Source organism: Pseudopipra pipra, chromosome 16 (assembly GCF_036250125.1).
Source record: "Pseudopipra pipra isolate bDixPip1 chromosome 16, bDixPip1.hap1, whole genome shotgun sequence".
Lineage (NCBI taxonomy): Eukaryota > Metazoa > Chordata > Aves > Passeriformes > Pipridae > Pseudopipra > Pseudopipra pipra.
In genome coordinates this window covers 16,036,857-16,059,875 of record NC_087564.1, presented here as the reverse complement: position 1 = coordinate 16,059,875, position 23,019 = coordinate 16,036,857, and the positions used below count along the sequence as shown (strand labels likewise).

The 23,019-nt window shown below is 54.2% G+C and overlaps 1 protein-coding gene across 2 annotated transcripts in view; it reads right to left on the bottom strand.

Moving 5' to 3' along the window:
* The window catches only part of PRKCB (protein kinase C beta), a 101,152-nt gene that overhangs the window by 35,090 nt on the left and 43,043 nt on the right, over window positions 1–23,019 (bottom strand). For both annotated transcript variants that reach the window (XM_064673457.1, XM_064673458.1), the window contains exons 4-8: window positions 14,041–14,152; window positions 12,534–12,662; window positions 3,899–4,055; window positions 3,390–3,524; window positions 1,199–1,295 (exon numbers count right to left, since the gene is read on the bottom strand). In XM_064673457.1, the coding sequence (XP_064529527.1) occupies window positions 1,199–1,295; window positions 3,390–3,524; window positions 3,899–4,055; window positions 12,534–12,662; window positions 14,041–14,152 (630 nt within the window). The remainder of the gene's footprint in view (window positions 1–1,198; window positions 1,296–3,389; window positions 3,525–3,898; window positions 4,056–12,533; window positions 12,663–14,040; window positions 14,153–23,019) is intronic.

Sequence of the window (23,019 nt, the reverse complement as noted above, 5' to 3'; positions counted from 1 at the left end):
GGTTTACAACCGAAGCGTGCCAAGTATTGCTCACTAACTTTTTTAAAAAAAAAGCACTTGACCTTCGTTATCCAACTCCATTTGTCACAGTTAATTTACTACATCTGAATTTATGCAAGAGCAGCTGACATCCCCATCTCTCCAGCTGTCCCAGAGAGGGGCTGATAAAGAGTGAGCAGAGCTGGCAGGGATGTGGTGCAGGGATGTGGTGCCGGGATGTGGTGCCGGGATGTGGTGCCGGGATGTGGTGCCGGGATGTGGTGCCGGGATGCAGCACAGGGTTCCATGCTGGGCTCCTCTCGGATGGTCCTTGTCCAGCCCAGGCCGTGCTGGCTGTGACACAGCTGCAAGGAGCACAGCAGCACCTTGCTCAGGCTGTGGAGAGGGGCATGGCTCTGGCAGCAGCTCCACAAGCTTCCAGGCAGCTCCGTGTCCCCCAGGCTGGCACTGTGTCCTCCCTGCCAGGCTCCAGCACACTCCACTCCTCCCTCCCAACACCAGCACCAGCCATGGCCCAGCTGGAAGGGGATCCCCTGCCTGTAACACTGACTTCCTCACACGGGAGGAGGGGAGACACATCAAGGTCAGGGCATGGGTGTACTCTGGCACCTCTGGACTGTGTGTTTTCTGATCTGTAGAAAACTCATCATCTGACTTCCAACACAGCATTTTAATACCACTGGAACATCATGAAATGCAACAGAAGACAGTTGTTAGTTTTTTATAGAGCCAACAACCATTGTTTGTAGCTAACTGTTGTGTTAGAACTGTCCTTTCTTGTATATTCAGGAAAGTTGTATATAAATAAGATAAAAAAAGAAAGGAGAACTCCAGTCTCTGCTACAATTATGGAGTTCATGCTGATAACCATAAGGGCAATTCTTTTATGTATGGCTCATTGCATGTAAGTCTCCAGATGTACCATGCTCATTCCCAAGGTTCTGGGGAGATTTTAGCTACACTGAGAAATGGCAAAGACCTGTTAACTCAGCAATGTCTGGATCAATCGTTCAGCAAGATCTTCCACGGCTTATTAAGTAGTAAATAGACATTTCTCCTTGAAGCCTCTGTGGGGAGTTGGACCCTACTCCATGTTCCCTGTGCTGCCAGGGAAAGAGCTGGCAGGGAAGGCCCCTTGCTGAGGGCACTGCAGGCAGGCAGCAAAGAAAACACCTGAGTCCAACAAAAATCAATTCACCTCAAATTTCTGCCTCAGTTCCTCGTTTCCTTCTTCTCCCTCGGGAGGCACTGGGACGTTGAAATACTCCCCCTCCTCCTGGCTCAGCAGCTTAAACCTGGAGGGAGAGTGAGAATGTCGGGTCAGGATGGCAGGTGGGGCTGCAGGTAGGCAGGACGACAGGTAGGACCTCACCCCTGCTCCGAGCATGGCATCCAGGTGAACCTTCCCCAAGGTCAGAAGACCCCCCAAACCATGCCCCTCAGCAAGCCCCAGACTCCCAGCCAGGTGGAGGGATGTTTCTGGGTCCCTCACTGTACTGGGGACCCCCACAGCCCGGGGAGCACATCCACTGCCTGCTCTGGGGGGCACACAGAGCACTGACATCACTCTCAAATGAATCCTGACCCCAAAACCCACAGACAAAAGCATGTCTTTCTCATGACAGGCACAGGCACAGGCGTGGGCAAAGCCCCTCTCCATCAGCTGCCCCCCGAGGACAGCACGTGGAATGTGCCAGTGCCAGACTGGTGCTGCCAACCCTGAGAGCACAGACAAGATGCTCCTCAAAAGAAGGAAAAAAGCTTAAGCAGCAATTATCAGAAATCATGGAAATGCCACTCAGAAAAGAGGCATTCCACTCCATTAGGGGTGAAGCCCAGCTCTGGCAGCAGAGGCTCTGCAGCCAGGAGGGTTCTCAGCTGGGTGTTATCCCAGAGGCTGCTCCAAACAACAAAGCCCTGTCCACACAACACAGGGACAGGCTCTGCCTTTGAGCTTGTTTTCTCCATTAACTGCAGTTGTTTGGATATGAAATATAGATCAGAGCTCCTGCTCCTTCTCCAGTTTACTTCAACCAGCGCCGTGACAAGGAAAATTACTTAGATCTCCACTTACATGATTTTTAAAAGGCTGGAAAACGCTCAGGCTTTGGGCTGCGTCAGAAGCCAGCAGCACATGACACACATGCACCCTTACAGGTGACTGGGAATTTGGGGGGAAGTGACAGCTCCCTGCTGTTTTCCAGAAGAGAAGCCATGTCCCCATCAGGTCTGGTTGGTGATGAGGAGGCTGAAACCCTGCCACGTGTCCCTGTGCTGTACCAGGTGCTGCCCACCTCATCGGGGGCAGGGAGGGGCTGGACAGTGACAGGAGTACCCCTGGATGTGCCGGGGTGGGGCACTGGGTGCCCCCTCCAGTCCCCTCCTCCACTTCCCAGCTCTCTCTGGGTACCCAGACTGCCTAATTCCTCCTCCTCCTCTCCTCCTTCTCTGCTCAAAGGGAGACACATTCAGCTTCTATGGTGGGAAAATGCAGTCTGGGGCATTCACTCAGCTCGTGAATGCAGATTAACAATATGCAGGGGTTGGTTTCCAAAAGACATCTAATATCTCTTTTCAATTATTACACTTGCCATGGACAGGTAACACAGCTCCCAGGCACCAGTGCCCGGGGAAAAAACAGGGAAATAAGGTACTGTGTGTCCTGCTGGGGGAGATAAAATGAAAATGGAGAGACCCACTGAGGGGTGTTACAGCCCTGCTGTGTTCATCACTCGTGTGGTAACGAGCGTTGGTAATTACACACTTTGGTGGTTCCTCCTTGTACTGAGCTGTGCCCTCCACACTGGCACTGCAGCCCACGTGCTCCAGCCAGGAATCACAGCTCCAAGGTGTCCCCACCACCACCCCCTCACAGCCCTGCTCTCCCACACGCCTGAGGAAGCCACAGTGCCTGCCTGGTACAGTAACTGAGGGAATCCAAGCAGAAAATGCTGGAAAATGCTGCCTTGGCAGATGAGGGCAGGTGATGCTGGCTCCTCCCAAAGCCCACGCAGTGAGAGCCCCTGGGAGCACCAGCCCTTCAGGCAGAGCAACCCTGGGGCTGGGAGGGGAGTCTGGGGGAGGGAAAAGCCCCACATGCCCCCTGAGCAACCCTGCAAGGAGCAGGAGGACACGCAGAAGGTGATGCTAAGCCAGTCCATGCTGAGCACCCCTACACTGTCCTGACTCCTCTGGGCACCCCATGGACACCCCACACAGCACCAGCCACCCTCTCCAGCCCGAGAGGTGGAGCAGCACCTTACACAGAGCCAGGCCAGGTGGGCCTGGAGCAGAAGGGAGCTGGTACGAGGGGCTGTCATGTCTCTCACCCCCACAGATGATCCGGGCTGCTTTCTGCCCATGGTATTCAGGAAACAATTACATCTTACCATCCATCCACTCCCGACTTCTGCAGCTCAGAGATCCCAAAGGACAAGGAGCCCATGAAATCATTCCTGCTGGTCAGATCCCAGTCCCAGATCTCCACAGACAACCGCCTGTCTTTGTCTGCCTCTTTCAGTTGGCTGGAAGAGAGGAAAAGGGATGGTTTTATCCTGGAAGATGTTGCCACACCACCCTGTCCCCCCATGCTCTGCAGGAATACGGATGCAAAGTGAAGGGATGCTCCTCGATGCCTGTTGAGGTCTCCAATATTTAATTGCCCAACCACATCTGACTCACACGGAGAGCACAGAGTTCATGCCCAAACACTCAGCTTTGATCGGGGTCAGGGCAGAGGTTTGAGTGTTTCTGAGTCACTTACTGAATAAAAAGAATCATTTCTCAGTTGAATCAGTTCAATGCCTCTGAATAATTAAATAAGAGCAAATACAATCACATTAATTCTCGGGGGTGAGAAAATTCAGTTTACAAATTTAAACATTTTCCTTGTACTTACAATTTAAATGTCTCGTTCCACTCAGGATTCAGGGAGCACTTGATAGTTTTGGTCTTCTGTTTGCTTTCATTTTTGGGGTCAGGGATTAGTTTAAGCTTCACGTAGGGATCTGACAAGCCATTAGGGTCCATAGGAACTAGGTTTTTAGCATCTCTTACTGGGGAAGAGAAACAGGATTAAATTCAGTATTCCAACTATAAAAATACCCGACAACTGACAACTTCCCTGCGTGCCAAGAGTAAGTGTGAAAATAGTGATTAAAACCAGAATTAAACTGGATCTGTGCAGACATGGGCATTGCATGAGGAACGACATAATTAACGCAGAGCAAACGCAGCTCTCGTGGACGGGGGAGGCTGAAGGGTCGACTCAGGAGATGATTTTTATTTTCTGATAGGATGGTTTTTTGTTTGCTCTCAGTTCTAAGCAATTTAAAGCCGGTTTGTTTCCTCTTGCCCCTTGGGAAGCAGCATTGCACTGATTTGGTGGGAGCACGGGGATGGAGCTTTCCTTGGAGAGAGGAAACAGCAACGTTAATGCCCCGGGCAGGGGAGAGCAGGGACCCAAAGGCACCAACCTCCCCACTGGGCCCTCCCAGGCTCAGCTGGGGCCCTGAGGGAGCAGGAGGATGCCCATGGGGCATCATCACCTGCCCACTTGGCAGCATCACCCCGGCTCTGGGAGCTGGAGTGTCTCCTCTGGGAAGCAGGAGGAGAGAGGGAAGAGCAAACCTGAGATGACTTGGTTGCTTGTAATTGGATTGCAGCTTGGATAAATTAAATACAGCCAGGCTGAGCTGAGGCTCTTTGCCCAGATTAAGTCAAAAAGGGTCTGTCTGCCAGGAGAAGGGTCTTATCTTCCCTCCAGCCCGAATGGAGACATCAGAGATGGAAAGCCCGATGGCCACGAGGGAGCCGAGCTGTAACCTGCAGAAAAGCTGTTTCAAGGAAGCCCAGAGCAGAGCTCTCCCCTCCCCAGGTCCAGTGTACACCCCAGGGATCAGGCACGGAGGGTTGTGCCATGTTGGGAGCAGGAACTCAGTGCTGCCTGAAATTCCACCAGAAGCTCTGCTGTGAAGGCACAGCTTCACCCTATAATCCCAAGGAGGAGGAGAGAACTCTGGCTCTGTGTGTAGCACCACAGGACATGAGAAGATACTTTTAGAGTCAGAAGAGTAAAAACAATTGCCCACTTCCCAATTCACCAGTAAGGCACTTCTGATGAGGTTGGGAACCAGAGAGTTTTGAAAAGCAAATTAATGCCCCAAAATCTGCCACCTAATGCTGTCCTGCCAAAGCATTGCCCAATTTTCAGATCCATGGAATCAAACTTGCAGCCAAAATGCAAATCTGCATTTATAAACGAGCTCATTTATCAAACGTGACAGCCCTGCCAGCAGCTCGTGAGACGGGGAGAGGCGTGAGCCTGCTGGGAACCACCGCCTGCCACTGCAGGAGCCGGCCAGCCCAGCCATCCTGCTGCTCTACGTGCTCCTCAGACACCCAGGATGAGGCAGCTGCAGGAGCCAGAGTCACCTCTGCCCCTCTGGCAGAGGGGGAAGGAATGACTTCATCCCTGCCCGTGGTACACGGGGACCTCGCCGGGGATGCCGTCATAGAATAACTGAATCCCAGAATAGTTGGGGTTGGGAAGGACTTTACAGCTCATCCAGTGCCACCCCCTGCCACGGGCAGGGACACCTTCTACTAGCCCAGGTTGCTCCAAGCCCCATCCAACCTGGCCTTGGACACTTCCAGGGATGGGGCAGCCACAGCTTCTCTGGGCAACCTGTGCCAGGGCCTCCCCACCCTCCCAGGGAAGAAACACCTTCCTAATTTCTATTCTAATCCTGCCCTCTGTTTAAAACCACCACCCCAGGGCTCCCTGCCTGCACCCCCCACACTGCCAAGGCACAGGGAACAATGCTCCCAGTGCCCTCCTGAATCAGGGCCTCGTCACACCCTCCCCCTGAGCTCTGACTGCTTTTTATTGCCTTCTTGGCCTTAAAATTATTACACAAATGTGTTTTCAGTGCCCCTGCCCACCTGCAGTGGGGGACAACCACTGCCACTCACAGAAGCACTTACATTGGGATGTTGTGGCACCAGGCACCAAACAGTGCCCACCCTGACCCCAGCACCCAGGGCAGGAGAGTGGGCACAGTCTTCGCAGGTGACCATCACCCCTCACCTGCCCTGGGGTCAGCAGAAACCACTGAGGACCCTTCAGACCTCCTGTGTGAGCAGCAGAACCAGCCCAGGGGCTGGAAGAAGCCGCTGGCTCTGGGGTCTCACACCAGCCAGTGTCCCCTCACTGACAGGAGATGTAAAATGATGTCACACAGAATCAGCTCCGGCTCTGCTCTGTGTTTCACCATCCCAACAGCCAACACAACATCCTCTGGAGACTAATGAACCACCCTCCATTGTTTATCAGGCCGTCCTTCGCTTCTTTAAGGAACAGGAGAAGTAATTCCTGACCCTCACAGTTAATCAGTTTATGCCCTGAAGCATGAGATTTGATTACCTCATGTTATTATCTCAGCGTGCAGACCTCACAATTTCATTAATGGGAATAATTTTATCTATTCATTTAAAAAAACAAAATGCTTCTGCTTGACCTCAAGAAACTTTCTAACTTTTCAAGCAGAAATCAACAATTAAGTGAAGGGAAAATAAGAACGTGAAGCAGCACAGCAGTGATACCTCACAGCAGGAGAGTCGCGCTCCTTCCTCGCCAGTGTTTATGGAATTTATTTGACAGTTAAATTTGATGTAAAATAGTTTTACATCTGTCATACCCTGACAGTTTTGTGCATCATTAAGAAGTAGTAACATCATTATTAACGGTGATGAGTAAGAATATTACGATCCCATTCAAAGCAGGACTTAAATCACTGTGGGTACCAAATGCGGCCAAGGAGACGCCACTGTGGCCTCAGGCCATGGGCAGGATGAGGCACCCTTAAGTCTTGGACATCCCTGGACTAGGAGGGGGGGCAGGGGTGGCAGTGCCCACCTCCTGCACACCATTCCCATGGCAATGGGGACACTGCTCCACTGCCATAGGAAGGAGGTGTCACCTGCTCTGCCTTGCAGGGCCGGGGCAGGTAGAGCTGGGTGAACAATACCTGAATAATTTATTCTGCAAACAGCTTCCTAATAAATGATTCAGACAAGAACTTCTAACTACTCAGGCAGCTGTAACTGCAGGAACAGGCTTGGGGAAGAGACACCCCCATTTCCGATAGCAAACGTGGGGAGAAGCCTCACTCTGCCACATGTGCAAAGCAGGAGGGAGCACGGCCTCTCCAGGCACTGCAGGCACTACAGAGGGCATGTCCAGAAGCTCACTGTGGATACGGGAGCAGGGCAAGGCCCTTCCTCCCACTCCCAGGTTTCCAAGGGAGGGCAAGAGTAATATGGTGAATAAACAAGGACCAGAAAGTTCTTTGCTAAATATGCCACGTGGGGTTCACTTTTACGCTAAATAAAAAAAGCTTATGATAAACCAACTCCTACCCCACTCTCCAGACAGCTCCTATGGGCTGTCACATCCTTTCTCCTCCTCTCTGAGCATGCAGGGCCATGGAACATGTTCAGTGCAGGGAATTCTGCTTCTTGCTGCCCTCCAAAGGGAAAGGCCCTGGCACAGGTTGCCCAGAGGAGCTGTGGCTGCCCCATCCCTGGAAGTGTCCAAGGCCAGGTTGGACAGGCCTTGGAGCAACCTGGGCTAGTGGAAGGTGTCCCTGCCCATGGCAGGGGGTGGGACTGGACAGTCTTTAAACCAGACCATTCCAGGACTCTATGGTTCTATGAAAAACCCTTCCAAAGCCTGGCTCACTGCAAGGAGAGGTCAGAGCTCTGCCACCTCATGCCAGCCCATCACTTCTCCATGGCCGTGCCAGCAGCACCCCCAATTCCACAGCTCTTGGATGGGATTTTGGAGAGGGGAAGGCTCTTGAGCTGGCCTGCAGCACTCATCTTCCTCCCTCCAGCAGCACACACCATCCCCAGCCAGCAGCAGCCCCATCCCATTCCGTGCCCGGCGCTCAGATGAACACCCTCACAAGTTAAAACATTTAATTAATGCTCTGATAAGAATATATTTGCACATGCTCATACAATGAAAAAGGCACAGGACTCATTACAGCTGCATCTGCCTGGGCCGGTGATTATTAATTAACACACTTCCAGCTCGTTTATCTAATCACAGCATAATTGGTTTCAGTTTTGGTCAATGTTTTCCTTCAATCAGCTCAGTAAACAGCAAAGCTCTGTCCCAGCAGCCTCTGCCACGCTGCAGGAGCATCGGGGGGTTGGGCCCACGGGTGCTAAGGAGGGGCTCGGCTTCGCAGGAGCCACTGGGGGCCAGGGCACGGTACCAAGGCTCACAGGAGAGAAGAGGGAACCCAACATGGTCCCCATGCTCAGCAGCCCTGGCACGAGGACAGGGCACACCCTCCTTCACATGCACAGGGTCAAAGGGCCCCGGACACGCTGAAGAGTCTCCATCGCCCAAACACACCCCGACCTCACAGCATAAACCACCACAGCTTTTCTGCCTCCTAATCCCTGCTAGACTCTCCACCTTTTAGGTCTCTTTTTTACACCAGCACTTCCCTGAGAGATGAACACGTGCTGGGCTGCACTGGCACACGGCGGGACACACCTCCCACCTCCTGCGGTGGCAGAGCCAGCCCTGGCTGCTGGAGAGGAGCCACGCACAGAGTCCTCAAAGCAACTTCCATCTTGGAGCAGCAACAGCTTTAATGGATTCCCAGCCCAGCCTTCACATTCTCCCACTCCTCCATTTCCCAGACTCAAATATTCATGTCCCTTAATACGACAGGCTCAGAATAATCTGCATTTGGAAGCTTTTCTGTTACGGAAGCCAAAATGCACAACGCCTTGATGACACTTCAATTTGCTGTGATTTCCCACTTTATTCCTCAGTCTTTTCCCACTAATAAGACACTTGATCAAAGCCCAGAGCAGAACATGGACTGTGAACATCCATTTGCTCCTGCCCCATTTCACATCTCCCTCCCACACCGGGGGTTCAGAGACACAGAGCCCACATTCTAAATATTAGGAAGAAATTCTTCCCTGTGAGGGTTGGGAGGCCCTGGCACAGGTTGCCCAGAGAAGCTATAAATGTCCCATCCCCGGAAGTGTCCAAGGCCAGGTTGGAGCAACCTGGGCTAGTGGAAGGTGTCCCTGCCCATGACAGGGGAGTGGAACGAGATGAGCTTTAAGGTCCCTTCCAACCCAAATCATTCCAGGATTCAATAATTCTATGAAAATCTGTGTCTTCCACTGGGACGGAAAGATTAGCTCTACAAATAAAAGGAAAAAATTAGCGTAAGAGAAAAAAAACCCACAGAGCTGAACAGCATCCAGCAAATTCCTGTTAAATTTGTCAAGCGACGAAGAAATCGAAGCCCCGAGTGGGTCCGTGTTGGCCGTGCCCGTGCTGCCACCTGCAGGCACCGGCCCTGCCCTGCCAGCCCTGCCTGCTCCTGCCAGGGGCACCCGGGCACCCTTCACACTTCATAGCTGGGATCCTCTTTGCCACGGGAAAGCTTCCGAAATTCCCGGGCAAGGGTCTCCCCCCGGTGGCACAGAGAGAAGGTCTCGCCCCACCACCAGTACCTGTTTTTCCCTGTGCAGCAGGACCAAAGGGGAGCTCAGCCTCCCACCCCTGCCAGGCTCCAGGGGCTCCAGCACCCCCCTGCCACCCACCACTGCGCTGTCACTGCTGTTCTCGACAGAAATCCACCCCCTGCCCGCCCCAAACTGAAATTCCTGCAGAAAACGTGTAAAGGGCATTTTCCACCAGAAATCTGCTCAGAGGAATCCTGGCTGCTGCCTCCACCCACTGCCTCCCTGGGCTGGGCTGGGGCCCCAGTGGGGACACTCTCCAATTGTGCACCCTGTGCCCCCCTGGGATGGCCAAGGCAGGTCCTGCAGGAACTGTTTGGGTTGGAAAATCCCTCCAAGATCATTGAATCCAACTGTTCCCCCTGCTAAGGCCACCACTGAGCCATGTCCCCAAGTGCCAGACCTACACAGCTTTTAAACCCCTCCAGGGATGGGGACTCTGCCACTGCCCTGGGCAGCTGTGCCAGGGCTGGAGAGCCCTTTCCATGAAGGAATTTTTCCAATATCCAACCTAAACCTTCCCTGGTACAACTTGAGGCCATTCCCTCTGTTCCTCTCCCTTGTTCCCTGGGAGCAGAGCCCAAACCCCCCCCTCCTGTCAGGGACTTGCAGAGCCAGAAGGTCCCCCCTGAGCCTCCTTGTCTCCAGGCTGAGCCCCCCCAGCTCCCTCAGCTGCTCCTGCTGCTCCAGCCCCTTCCCCAGCTCTGTTCCCTTCCCTGGACATGCTCCAGCCCCTCAATGTCCTTCTTATTGTGACGGGCCCAAAACTGACCCCAGGATTTGGGGTGGCCTCCCCAGTGCCCAGCACAACATGAGGTGGCTCCATCTCCCAAGGGCTGGGTGCCCACCCGTGCTTGGGGGGCTGGCTGAGCTCCCCAGTGTCCAGCCTCTCCTCTCCCAAAGCATCCCACTCCTCCAGCAGCTCCACAGCAGAGCTGGAGAACTCAGCACGCTTCCCTGCCTTCTGGAAAAGCCAACAGCTGACATGTTTTCACCAACACCTCCATAAAGGGCCAGAAATAAAACAGCCTTTCAAAGCCAGTGGAAAAAATGAAAATCCAGCTGCACAGAATGGGGCCAAGGGAGCTCCTCCCCTGCCTCCGGAGAGGTGGGAACACAGTGCCAGGGAACTCATGGTGCCAGTGGGAGGGTGAGCTCTGTACCCCACTGGCATCTGATGGAGGCTGGGTACCAGTCCCATCTCCCTCCCAGAGGGAATCATAGAATCGTTAAGGTTGGAAAAGACCTCCAAGATCACCAAGTCCAACCTTCAGGAAGGTGCCTGGGAAGCAAGACTTCTGAGAAACACAGTTCTGCCTGGTTCACTGACGCTCTCCTTTAAGGACAAATCAAACAAAAAATAAATTAAAAAATCCTCCAGAACTTTTTTCAATTTTTCATTAACATCTTCAGCAACTTGGTATTTTTCTTGAGAATACTCCTGATGGCTCTGTAGGCCAGAAGGATCCTGGCTCTCCTGCACACTCCTGGATCATACCTGAGTACCTCTTTCCATGTGGGTGAGGTGACCTGTGCCGCCCCTGCCCAGGCTGGGGCACCTCCTGAGGCTGTGCCCACCATGGACCAACGCTGCCCTCGGCCTCCCATCCCGCGGGGGGGCTGGCTGGGCTCACCCTCCCTGGAGCAGAGCAGGGCTGGAGCCCTGCTGGGTCACGGCAGCCACCCCTGTGGGACGCGCTCGGCCGAGCCAGGAGCCGGCCCGGAGCAGCAGGACCTTGGCAGCCTCCGCTCTCCTCAGGGAACAGGTGCCCGTCAGAGTGACGAGGAGCACCACGGGATGCACGGAGACAACCCCATCCCACAGAAACCAACCCCGGGGCTGTCACGGCATCTCCCGCTGCGACAGGACGTGGAAACCAGACTTCTCCACGGAGCCGGTGGGATGGTGGAGAAGGATCTGGTGTTGCCATGGATGTCCCACCCGGTGCCCCCTCAGGGGCACTGCAGGGGGCACTTCACAGCCCACGGCTTTAACTCATCCGGGAATAACCGCGACAGCTCGGCCGCCCCTGCGGAGACCGTGGCACCCGGAGCTGCCTGGGCACCAGCGTGGGCACGACCTCCCTCCCACACCCGGAGCTGCCTGGGCACCAGCGTGGGCACGACCTCCCTCCCACGCAGCACCAGCTCAGCCCCGGCAGACAAGCCCCGGAGGGACTGACAGTGCCGTGCCCACAGGGAGCAATCCCTGCCTCCAGCCCTCGCTCCACGAGACACCCGTGACCAGCACCCAACAGAGCCACAGCCCTGCTCTGATCTCCTTGTGCTGGGGACAGGAGGCTTCACAAGGACATGGCTTAATGTTTGGGGGGATGCTCAAAGGTCATGGGGGAAGCGATATCTTTTGGGAACTCAAAATCTGGGTGGCAAAAGTCCTTAAAGATGGGATAGTCCTGTTTCCTGCCACAAACCAGGAACACAGAAGTTTCAGGAGAGAGAAAACTGGCACTGGGAACAAGGTGTTCCCCCATGGATGGCCACCGGGTCCCTGGGACACTCCAGGCAGGGAAGGAGCCTCTGCTGAGCCTGGCACCTCCTGGCTCCCTGCAGCCTCCTCCAGCCCCATCTCCCACCACTGGGCACATCCCTGCAGGTGGCTGCTGTGGGATGGCTCCTGCCCATCATGGCTGGTTGGATCCTCTCTGCTCCCCCTTCCCAGGGTCCCATGGACGCTGAAATTTTACAGCATTCAAAAAGCAGTTAGAAAAATCTGTAACTGCCATTGATACAGAACCCCTGGAGCCCCAGCCAGGCTTTGCCAGAGGGCAGGAGGGTGCCCAGAGAAGCTCAAAGCCTTGTCCTGCCCTGCCAGGCATCTGCTCCTGGGCACTGACGCCGGGCACGGTGCTGCCTGGCCCTGCAGGGCCGTCAGGCTGTGGGTGTGCTGTCACACAGTGTCCCACACTGTCCCACAGTCACACACTGTCCCACACTGTCAGTCACACACGTACCTACGACGGTGAGCACGTCCTTGTCGATGTCTGCCCGGATGTATATCCGCCCCCGGCGCTCCGTGTGGTCCGTCCCGCACAGGCTGGGCACGTTCATCACGCAGCGCTTGTGCACGTTCATCATGCAGGCTGGGGACAGAGGGGACACACGTTCATCATGCAGGCTGGGGACAGAGGGGACACACGTTCATCATGCAGGCTGGGGACAGAGGGGACACACGTTCATCATGCAGGCTGGGGACAGAGGGCACACACGTTCATCATGCAGGCTGGGGACAGAGGGGACACACGTTCATCATGCAGGCTGGGGACAGAGGGGACACACGTTCATCATGCAGGCTGGGGACAGAGGGCACACACGTTCATCATGCAGGCTGGGGACAGAGGGCACACTCAGCACCCGTCGCTGCTGCCACAGCCCACGGGGCGCTCGGAGGGACAGGGAGCACCCGTCCTCCTCCTAATGGGATGTTGGGAGGGATTCTGGGATAAATACGCAGCAAAGGGATCTTCAAACACAGTCGGAGACTTCGCAGAGCCCTGCCTGGACACGGGAAGCCATGGCAGCAGCTCTGGGTCCTGCCTAAGAGACCCCAGGGCTTTGAGCCCGTTCTCTGATCGCTTGAGTTTTGCTGACTCATTAAACCTTTCTTCCATCACACCCAGGGTACAATGCTGGATTCACCAGGAGCCCAAGAAGGGGCATTAAAAATTACCTGTCTATCTGTATACGGATACACAGGCATAAAATTTGATATATGTAACATAGGCAGATATAAATATTTATATTTCAAAGCAATCCATTTCCCCTTGGTAAGATTCCCAAGGAATACCCTGCTCCCACAACGGCCAAGCCTCTCTATTCCTGAGCAAGGACCAGCCGAGTTTGCTGCTCCTGCTGCCGCTGCCAGCACACACTGCATGTCCCAGTCCCTTTAAATGGAACGCACAGGATTAACTTGGAAAATTACTGATTCCATCCTCTCCCTCTGCTTCCATTCCCCCGTTCTCTCCTCTCCACTGGCAGCGCCGGGAGCGGCAGCGCATGGCACGGCCACACGGTGTCACTCGGAGCCAGCGGGAGCTGAGGGGATGTGCAGGGGGATCCTACAAGGACGCTGCAGGGGGAACGTGGGGGCACGCAGGGCAGGATGTGGGGAGCGGGAATGCTGCAAGGATGCTGCGGAGGTGCTTCCCGAGGGGATGTATGGGGGGGATGCTGCTGCAGTGGGATGCAGGCAGGCTGCCCCCCCCCCAGCCCAACACCTTCCCTCTCCCTGCAGCCACGGGAGGATGCCCCACACCAGGTGAGAAGGTGCCCACTCATGCCCCTCGTGCCCCCAGCAGCCCCACAGTACGCTCTGCACCACGGCCAGAGGGAATGGGCTCTTGGCTGTAACTCAGGTGGGTCGGGAGCCCCTGCCCAGGAACTTGGGGTGCCACAGCCTCCCACGGGGTGCCAGAGCCCCCCATTGCTGCAGCCAGAGCCCCCGGTGCCATCACTTACTGTCACATTTCATGCCCTGGTGGATGAGCCCGTACAGCAACGACCCGCAGTGGTCGCAGAAGGTGGGGCTGGAGTATGTGTGGATTTTGAATTTGTGCTTGCTCCGGGGATCCTGGGAGGAAAACAAAGGATAAAGATTATAAGCTTGCATCAAATATTGGCAAGGCACCCCCGCTCTGCCCACTCCATGTGCCAGCTGGCTCTGGAGGTGCTGCTAATGGACTTCAGTCAACTGCCCCCGACTGGTGGGGACCTTTTCCAGTAATCACCAGGATCCAGCTTTATTCCTCTTTACATATGTTGCCATAACAATGAAAAAGCAATGCATTGGCTTGTCTGGGGATTTATTCTTTTTCAATAACTCAGTCTTAGCATGGAAAACACCAGGTGAAATTGGTAGGTACGAACCAACAGAAGGGCTGGACACTGCCCAACTTCCATGCAGAGCAGGACAAACCATCCATGATTCCATTTATATTAAGCCTGCCCAAGAAACATCTCTGTGCTCCAGTGCCAGCCCTCCCCAGCATGATCCCATGGATTCAAGCTGCTTGGGGGATACTTTAATGTTTTGAGCTTTCTTAAAAGCAAGGGAAGATTTTTCTGCAGCAGAGTGTGCAGACCCAGAAGAGCCCAGTTTATCCCTTTATTCCTTGTGCAGGCACCAGGCAAACAGGGCTGCTGGGGCTCCAGCAAAGGCAGCAGGAGTTAAAGCCAAACAAACTCAAATCATAGAATCCTGGAAGGACATTGAAGATCATCTCATCCCACCCCCTGCCATGGGCAGGGACACCTTCCACTAGCCCAGGTTGCTCCAAGCCCCGTCCAACCTGGCCTTGGACAATTCCAGGGATGGGGCAGCCACAGCTTCTCTGGGCAACCTGTGCCAGTCAAATAACCTCCAGAAGAAACAACTTCTCAGCCAGGAGATAGGATGAAGCACTGAGGCATAGCAAGGATTTGGTATCTCTTGGTATCTTCCTTGCATGAAAAGACAATTCTGGAAGGCCAGGAGAGCCTGGAGCAGCTGGGCTGTGCAGAGGAGGGCTCTGGGGCTCCACACCTCTGGGAGCAGCACACCCAGGCCAGGGGGAAGATTCCAGCATGGAGCAGCTTGATTTCATCTCAGGTTAATTGTTTAAGGGTTAGGGATAAGGCACAGCTCCCGCTCTGTCATTTGAGCTGAGCAGCTTTTTAATGGCCTGGAAAGCTGCCCAGGCATTAGCAAAGACACCTTTTCAGGGCACTGAGAGCAGAATAAATAAATAAAGAGTGGAATCAGAAGCGAGCTATAACATCACTGCCAATACACTCCTTCCCCCTGAAATTAATTTCCCAGCACTGTTGCATTGAAGCTTCCAGCTGCATTAATCACCAACATCCTGCTTTGTTACTCAGCACCACAGATAACCCCACGACACCAGCCAGGAGCAAAACTGACGGAGCTTCCTCTAACTCGATCTGTGAAGTGCCAGGAATCAGGTACAGGCTTCAGCAAATTTGTACTGAAACTGGAAATAACTCACCTGGTACCCCAAGCAAACCACTTCTAGACACAGAGCCCAGTGTAGCTCTGCCTGGCAGCTCACTTCTGTGCCAGCTGTGGCACAGGAAAGCCAAGGGGAAGAAGGGTCATGATCAACCTGCCTTTTGGACATCCCAAAGAGACAGTTTTTTAAGTGACACTATAGGTTTGAAAGCCTTTTGCATTCCTCAGAAACATAAGAGAGCAGAGAAAACTTAAACCTGGATTTTAGGCTAGAACAGGAGGTGGGCGAGGAGTTCCCCTCGAAAAGCTTGGGGCAGGCAGCCTGGGCTCGACCCTACAGGATGGTCTGTAAGGTTCCTTCCAACCCAAACTATGCTGGGATCCTATGATTCCCTTGCCACTGTCCCAGGACAAACAGGGTCTCTGGCTGACTGGTCCTGCAGAGCCCCCTGGGCATCAGCCACCACTGCTGACCCTCTGTGGCAGCAGGGCAGGGCGAGGGGGACATGGGGCAGGGCGAGGGGGACACAGGGCAGGGCGAGGGGGACACGGGGACAGGGTGAGGGGGACACAGGGCAGGGCGAGGGGGACACAGGGCAGGGCGAGCAGGAGCCCCGTGCCAGCGTGTGACACGGGGAGGAATCGCCCCCAGGCGCTCCAGCTTCTGTGTTCCCTTCTAGAAACACATATTCCTGTTTAGGCAAATGAAAGCTTTAGTCATTCATAAAAAACACAAGCTTTATGCAAGAGGAGACAATTCCCACTTCATGCGAAGGATGTGAAATTCCCACTGGAACCCGGAGTTAAAGAAGGCAGAGCTGGAAAAACAAAGTGTGTGTTGAAGCATACTGAGCTCCCCAAACCCAGCACCACAGCCCTATGGGAGGGGCTAAATCCCTCATGGGAACACTTCAGGCTTCACCTTCTGCTCCCACATGCCCAAGGGGCTGTTCTGGAGAGACCCACACGCAGAGAGGCAGAGCCCAAGGGGTGTGAGGGTGATGGAGCAGTCAGGAACAGGGAGGCAGAGCCAGTTTTCTGGCTGCTGAGATGTGTGGGGCCCGTGTCACCTTGACCAGTGCCTTAGAAAGTGCCAGAAACTGGCAATTCTGGATATCATTTTTGACCAAGGCTGTACAAAGAGACTATTTTTGTACCACCGAGACAAGGATGACGAGAACACTGCGCATGCAGATGCTGAGACTTAAAACAAGAATGGTTAAAAAGAAGTTTGCCAAGAAAAGAAAAAGCACTTCTCCTCCCCCAGCAGCACAGAGCCGGCCTGAAGAACAGGGCAGGAACAGCTTTCTTTGAGCAGAGCTGGAAAATGCCATTCGGGGAATGTCAGTGCACGGCAAGACTCTGCCCTTCCCAGCCAGCGCTGCCTCAGAGGAGTGTGAGCCCGGGGCAGGGAGCCAGGACAGGAGCCAGGGAAGGAGAGGAGATGCTGCTGGCTTTGACCTGGTGCCCTGCAGGCATCGACCCTGCAGAGGTGGCAGAACCCATCCCTGGCCAGGTTGGACGAGGTTTGGGGCAGTGGAAGGTGTCCCTGACCCTGGCAGGGCAGTGGAACTGAATGACCTTTAGGGTCCCATCCAACCCAAAGCCGTCTATGATTCTATGAAATAACCCCCCAGGCCTCCACTTCTCCTTCAGTGGAGCCCTGGGAAGGGGCAGCCAGACCCACACTGATGGCTTGTTTGAATCCTCTGTACTGACATTTGCTGGATTTGACAGAACACAGCTTTGCAACAAGATCACAGGTGGCTGCTTTCCCTGTCTCATTGCAGAGAAAGCTCTAAATTATCTCTCCCAAAGAAGAATTAACACAGTTCCCATGAAGAGACCATTTAAAAGTGAATTTCATAGCAATTTAAGCAGCATACTAGCAAATACAACACAGCCAGAGCTTACTGCATGCGCTCAATAAGCCTGGGCAGGGGACATAAACCCAAAACCTCACACTTGGTTCCCATGACTCCCATGTGGAAAATCCCCCCAGCATGCAGGGAACAAATCACAGCAGGCAAAGGTGGCCTGTCATCCCTTCCAGGGCAAGACTGGATTACAAGAGGTCAGGGATGTGAATGTGAGGGCTCCAGGTGGCATCCTGCCACTGTGCCAGCTGTTCTTTGGGATGCCAAGACAGGGCAGGGGAAGATGTAACAGAGACAATGGCACCCACCAGAGACAGGGAGCCCAGGCTCCAGCAGCACTGGCCCATCCTGTCTGGGAGCTGCTGCCCTGGGGATGCACCCTGCATCCCCCCACCTGCCTGCACAGGGCTGGAAAAACACCTTTGGTGAGAAATAGCTCAAGTCCCAGCAAAAAACCAAGCAAGGAAGTTCAGGAACAAGGGCACAAGAGTGCTGGGTCTTTGTTTCAATGAGAAGAGCCACAATAAACCAGAGACTCCATGGAAAGGAGGTTACAGGCAGGAGGAAAACACAGGTCCTATTCAAGGTAAGACAGCAAAGATTTGGGGCTCCGTCAGGTGTCCTCGCCTATGGCAGAGGGATGAAACTAGATGGTCCCTTCCAACCCAAACCAGTCTGTGATTCCAGGATTCTGGAGCATCTTTTCTACCACCACATCTCCTCGGAAGCTGCCTCGGTGTGCCACAGCTCAGAGGCAGTTGGACGCTGCTGCGCCAGTAAGTGACACCAGAACTATTTTTCTGTATTTTACAGTGTTCCAGCCACAGAGAAGCTCACAGAGCACAGGGCCTGGGGGCACGGCTGTGCAGGCAGCAGGATCCTGGCAGCAGGATGGAGGCAGCTCCTGGGGAAGAGCCAGCAGAGCAGCACGGACACGGCTGTGGGCACAGGCACCACGGTGGGGCTGCTTCCATGTCAAACAGAACCTGCCCCTGACAGCTTCCAGCAAGTAAATACATTTTTATTGACAAAAGATCTCATCCTCTCGTCAGACAACTGCAGTGGGATATGGACGACAGTTGTTCTCCTCTTGCTGCTGACAACACTGAATAAAACGCTTTCTCTTGCCAAGCAGCAAAAAAAAAAAAAAAAAGCCAAACTCAGCTTCTCTCCCAGAGCAGCACTTGCATCTCGACATCCTTTAGACATGTCTGGTATCTTGCAAATGCCTCGAGAGTCATTTTATTACACCTCCATGAGAGTGGGGCTCCCACAGCACTTTCCCTGCAGCCTCTGGGTGCCGGAACAGCAAAGAGATCCCTGAAACACCTCCTGCCTGCAGGATCCCCAGCTGGTGCCACCTTGAGCACAGGCTGCACCACCTACCTCATCACCCTCCTGATGAGGGCACAAACCCACCTCAGACCCAGCCCTGGTACTCTGGAGCCACAGGGAGGGCACAGACCCAGCCATCTGCTCCAACCTCTCCTTTAACCAGCAGCTGTGTCCGACCTGGAGTAACCAGACACAAACACGCCGAGACAACACGAGAAGAGCTTTCCAATGCCAGGGCTGAAGCCGTGTGCAGGCTGGCAGGAGAAAGAGTCGGGCTGTGGCAGAGCCAGGGAAGCACCAGAAGGTGCTGGGAGGGAGCAAGGCAGATACATCTTCATCCCATGGGAACTGTCACTGGCTGCTGGAGCAGCGAGCAGGTGCCCGCCCTCGAGGGGCAGATGGCACAGCACGAGAGCTGGAGAAGTTAATTAGCAGCACAAAAGCAAGCAGAAAGTTGCAGGAAGGTTGTGAAGATTTGCCAGAGCACTGGACAGTGAAACCCAGAGGAATGTGAGATGTGAGGGATCAGATCCTGTGCTCTGAGGCAGTGCATGGGCAAGAGGGTGCTTGGAGTCACCAGGAAGGTCCTGACTCGATGGGCACATCATGGAATGCTTTCCATGAAGAAATTCCTCCTGAAATCCTCTCCTCATGCTGTAAAAGGGGACAAACTACAAGCAAAACTGAAATGTAGCTACACTGGCCCGTTACCTTCCGAGAGCAACTCTGATATTCATTAATGCATCCTGATTAGATGACCTTTAACAGGATCATGCAAAGAAGGTCATTTTAATGATTATTTTGTCTACAATTTAAATAATTATGCATTCTACTAATAGCTCTGGCTATAATTAGGTTTGCCAACTGGAATACATTACACATGCCTGACTTCAGCTCCTGGAGACCTCGCTGTGGGTCAGAGTGGTCATGGCAGCTCTGCCTCCTGCCAAGAGGAGACACAGGAGTGCCAGAGCTGGGAATGAGGAACAGCAGAACTGGACAGGGGAGGCAGGGCTTTGGGCTGCCAGCCCCTCTGAAGCACCTCACCAGTTCTCACTTGGGGAATGCTGGGGAGAGACCACAGCCTGGCAGCACCTTCACATGGAATAGAAGTCCTGCCCTGGCCAATGTAGCATGAATGCAGCCTGATGTCTGCAGCACCAACATCTGCAGCTACAGCCTCATTCTCTGCTGCAAGAGGCAATTAATCTCACATCTTTTTTCTACTTAGAGGCCCTATCATGTGTAATTAGTCCTCTCTCCTAGATGCAAGGCTCCTACTCAGCAGGCTTGGCAAGGTTAAACACACAACCACGCTCCCGCTCTCTTCAAGGAGGTTCAAACACAACCAGATCAAAAAGAAACACCCCAAAGCCTGTCCAGTCAACACTAGACAAACTCTGACATTTCAGTGGTCTCCAGGGATTCTGCTCTGCTCCCCAAGTGTGAAACACCAGCTCACCCCAGGTCATCTCTGCATGCACCAGCCTGCATCCCCCACAGCACTTCAGCACATCCTGAACTTCAGACTGAGGGGTTTTATTTCAGTAATTAGAATTACACAGGTGTTTAAATGTTCAGATAGAGGATAAGCACTGTACAGGGACAAAAGGTTTTCTCCTTGATTCTCCAGTAACTATGAAGACACAGAGATCAAGGAGCAATGTTAGAAGATATTTTTTTAACACATTTTTTTTCCCTAGGCTCCAGGACGAGGCCAGAGGAAAAAGCAACTCTGGGCTGCAAACCAGCAGGCAGCTGGCACCAGGAGCCCCAGCAGCCCTGCACTGCTGAGCCCTGGATGCCAGTTCACTGCACGGCTCCCTTCCCTCTCCAGCTCAGCACAGCCACGGGGCCCACCGTGAGGATGAACCCACTGTGAGGTTTAACACATGCAATAAATTAAGCTCCTTATTTCTGCTGGATTCTTTGGAGATTCATATCTGGGGAAAAGTTACCAGCTTGAGGCACCAACTGAAAAAACACATCACTGTAACCAGCACGGCCTGATGGCACCAGATCTGACACCAGCACAGGTGTCTCTGGATTCACACCACGGTTATCAGCAACCACAGGGCACGGGGAAAGTCCAGCTTTCCATCAGTTCAAAGCAAAGCCCCAGTCCCTGGCTCATTCTAAAGCTGACAGGGCACTGCTGTGTGCTGTAGTTCTCCCTCTCTTGATTCAAAGCTCCTTAAGGATTATATGATTATGTAATTATAAATATTATATATTATAAATATAATGATATTGCTGTACGAGCATGACTGACTGTGCAGGAGGAAGGAATTTTGTCCTGCATTCATCCCCCAGTGACAGAGGGGCAAGGGCACAGAGCAGAGGGGTTCTGGGGGGCTTTGCTAAAATATCAAAAAAAAAAAGAAAGCTATGAAAGCACCATTTTCTCCCTGCTTTAGTCCCAAGCACCTGTGTCCCTCTTCATTTTCAGAAATGATATATTAAGAGATTCACTAACAGCACTGGGCAGCTGTTACCTGTCTGAGGGCTGTGCCATGGTGGCAATGCTCATCCAGGGATAACAGCAAGCAACAGGGAACGTGACCAAGGGCCTTTACACCTGCCCTGGTATTGTGGGGCCTCTTAAAATGTGACAACTTGGATTTAAATTAGACCTTTCCCTTCCCAGGCAGAGGCTGCCCACAGTCATCCAGAGCTGCTGGAGAGACCAGCTGGGACCAGCTGCCCGAGGGCTCCTCCTGCTCCTTGTGTGCTCAGCCTGGGCAGGGCTGCTGGGGAGGGACAGCAAAGCATCGTGTCCCCCATCAGCCACAGCTCCACAGGGACAGGAGGAGTGTCCCCTGTCCTGCTGCCTGTCCTGTGGGCTCACACTGCTCTCCAGCTGCCCGGGCAGTGCCGGGCAGTGCCAGCTGCCAGCGCTGCTCCAGAGGTGGCATCTGGATCCCAGCCCTGCTCTCCACTGCCAAACCTCATCTTCCTTCAGCAGGGCTAAGTGCTTTCAGCCTTTCCATCTCTCTTGGCACCAGAGTGCCCTGGGCACCCACCCAGCTGCTCCCAGGGCCCCTCACAGCTGCAGGGCTGGTGCCCCCCTCACCCACTGCTGTCACTCCCTGGGTGCCCAGAGCTGGGGTGGGAGCCAGGGCTCTGCTCAGGCTCCAGCTCCTTCTCCATCACACTGCACCTAAAGCAACCTTAGCAGCAAGATTCCATCTCAGCACGCACAAATATCTAAGCACCGACCAGAGCAGATATTTTGCAGAGGTGCCACCCCCCCCACAGCCTCAGGCAGGTTGGCAGGGTGTGAGATGGACCTGTGGGTCTTGCTGCTGCTGCCTTGGTGTGTTTTACATGACAGGGAACAGAGAGAAAGTGTGAGTGTCAGAGCTGCAGCCACATGGCCAGAGGGAACTTCACAGTGTCACATCATGTCACAGCAAGGGTCTGTAAGCCTCCAGCACTGAGGGCTCCCTGGAGGGAGCCCAGCACACACCAGTGGCACCCACAGCCCAACACTGGCACTGCCCAGAGGACACAGACCCCTGTGCTGCCTGGGTGGCCAGGTTCAGCCCTCAGGGAAGGGATCCCCCTCCACCACTCTCCTCTCATTTCTCCGTGCCTTCTCCAGCTGTCCTTGCCCTATTTCAGCGGGCACCCACTGCAGAGGGGCAGCAGCAGAGGCAGGGAGCAAAACTTCCCAGAAAAAAAGCAGAGGCGGGAAGTTGAGTGGTCTAAGGCCATCACTTCCCTCTCCTGCAGCTCCATCCCCTGCTCTGGGCCAGGGCTCTGGGACAAACACCGTGCAGGCACACTGGGTATGCACACACACACACCCCCCGTGCCCCCTGTATGGACCCTGGCTGTGCCTGGGCACCCAGGGATGGAAGAGCAGGGCTTGTGTTCCAGCCAAGCCTCGCCCTTGGCCTCACCCCAAGCAGGCAGCAGCTCCTGCCCACACCTCCATTGGCAGTCCCTCCTTGCCCCCGGCACAGCAAAGCCCTCAGGGGCTTTTGTCCTGTGGGTGCCAGCAGTGCCACTGTCACCTCCTGGTGTGCTGTCCCGGTGCAGGACGGGCCGTGGGTGCCGCAGCTGCTCCAGGGGCTGCGTGAGCAGAGGCTGCCACGGTTCAGGCAGAGGGTTCGACCTCACCCCGGCCCAGGACAAGCCCACCCACTGCTGATGGCCCCAGGAGCCTCACCCCTGCAGGCCCCCATCTCTGCCCACCATGGCACAAAGCCTCCATTTGGGAGGGCGACCGACAACATGTGTTTAGCCTCCACCTTCCGCAGCCTGTTACACCTC